Source organism: Eimeria mitis, genomic scaffold, assembly GCF_000499745.2.
Source record: "Eimeria mitis Houghton genomic scaffold, Emh_scaff605, whole genome shotgun sequence".
Taxonomy (NCBI): domain Eukaryota; phylum Apicomplexa; class Conoidasida; order Eucoccidiorida; family Eimeriidae; genus Eimeria; species Eimeria mitis.
Window position 1 is genome coordinate 9,618 of NW_013574270.1, and position 1,180 is coordinate 10,797.

At 59.1% G+C, this 1,180-nt stretch overlaps 1 protein-coding gene across 1 annotated transcript in view; it reads left to right on the top strand.

The window, feature by feature from the left end:
• Positions 1-1,180, top strand: part of EMH_0017500 (nuclear DNA-binding protein, putative) — a gene marked incomplete at both ends in the record, with an annotated part of 11,506 nt that overhangs the window by 5,031 nt on the left and 5,295 nt on the right. Inside the window, one exon of the mRNA XM_013500921.1 lies at positions 23-1,178. Coding sequence (XP_013356375.1) covers positions 23-1,178 — 1,156 coding nt within the window. The remainder of the gene's footprint in view (positions 1-22; positions 1,179-1,180) is intronic.

Genomic DNA, 1,180 nt, shown 5'->3' on the forward strand with positions numbered 1-1,180 from the left:
ACACGACCCCCCAATACCACAGCGCGTTTTGCATTTTCTGGCTGAGGCTGGTCCAAGGGAAGTTCGCTGGCAGCAGCAGCAGCACCAGCAGCAGCACCAGCAGCAGCTGCTGCAGCAGCAGCAACAACAGCAGCAGCAGCAGCAACAGAAGCAGCTGCTGCTGCTGCACCGCCGCGGAGCTTTGCCTTCAATATCTGAGGGTGTTGCTGAGATGCCAGCAGCTGAAGAAGCAGCAAATGAATACACTGCTGCTGCTGTTGCTGCTGCTGCTGCTGCTGCTGCTGCTGTTGGGGTGGCGCACTCCACGGGCGAGCAGCAGCAGCAGCAGCAGAGGCTCCGAAACATTCAGCAGCAGCAGCAGCAGCAGCAGCAGCAGATTGGGGGGACAGAACGAAAGACGCAGCAACGCAGTAAGCAGCAAACCCGCAGCAGCCAAACCTCGCAGACACCCCAGATGCAGCAGCAGCAGCAGCAGCAGCAACTGCAGCAGCAGCTGCTGCAGCAGCAGCAACTGCAGCAGCAGCAGCAACTGCAGCAGCAGCAAAACTGTCGAGCTGCTGATCATCTTCACCAGCATCACTACCGCTCTGCTTCGGCGCCTCGCAAGACAGAGGAGCCAGCAGTTGCTGCTGCTGCCCCTGCTGCTGCAAGCTTCAGCTGCAGCAGCAGCTGCAGCAGCAACAGGAGCAGCAGCAGAAGCAGCAGCAATGGTAGACAGAGAATGCGGCTGAGTGCTGCTTCCTCTCTACAGGAATACACAGAGTGGAATACAGAGCAGCAGCAGCAGCAGCAGCAGCAGCAACAGCAACGACAAAACAGACGCATGCTGCCTCAGCAGCAGCAACTGCAGCAGCAGCAGCAGCAGCAGCAGCAGCAGCAGCAGCAGCAGATAGGGCATCGCGAAGCACGGGAGCGATCAGACCGCAGCAGCTGCTGCAGCAAGAGAAGCAGCTGCAACAGCCAGAGGGGCACAGCTCGCAGCAGCGGAAGCAGCAGGAAAGCAGTTGCATGCAGCAGCAGCAACACCAACGGTAACAACAGCAGCAGCAGCAGCAACAACAACAACAACAGAAGCAGCAGCAACAGCAGCAGCAGCAGCAGCAGAAGCAACAGAGGCAACTACCCAGGACTTAGCCGCATTTCTGCTGAGCCCCTTCATCGCAGCATCGCCCACAAGTCC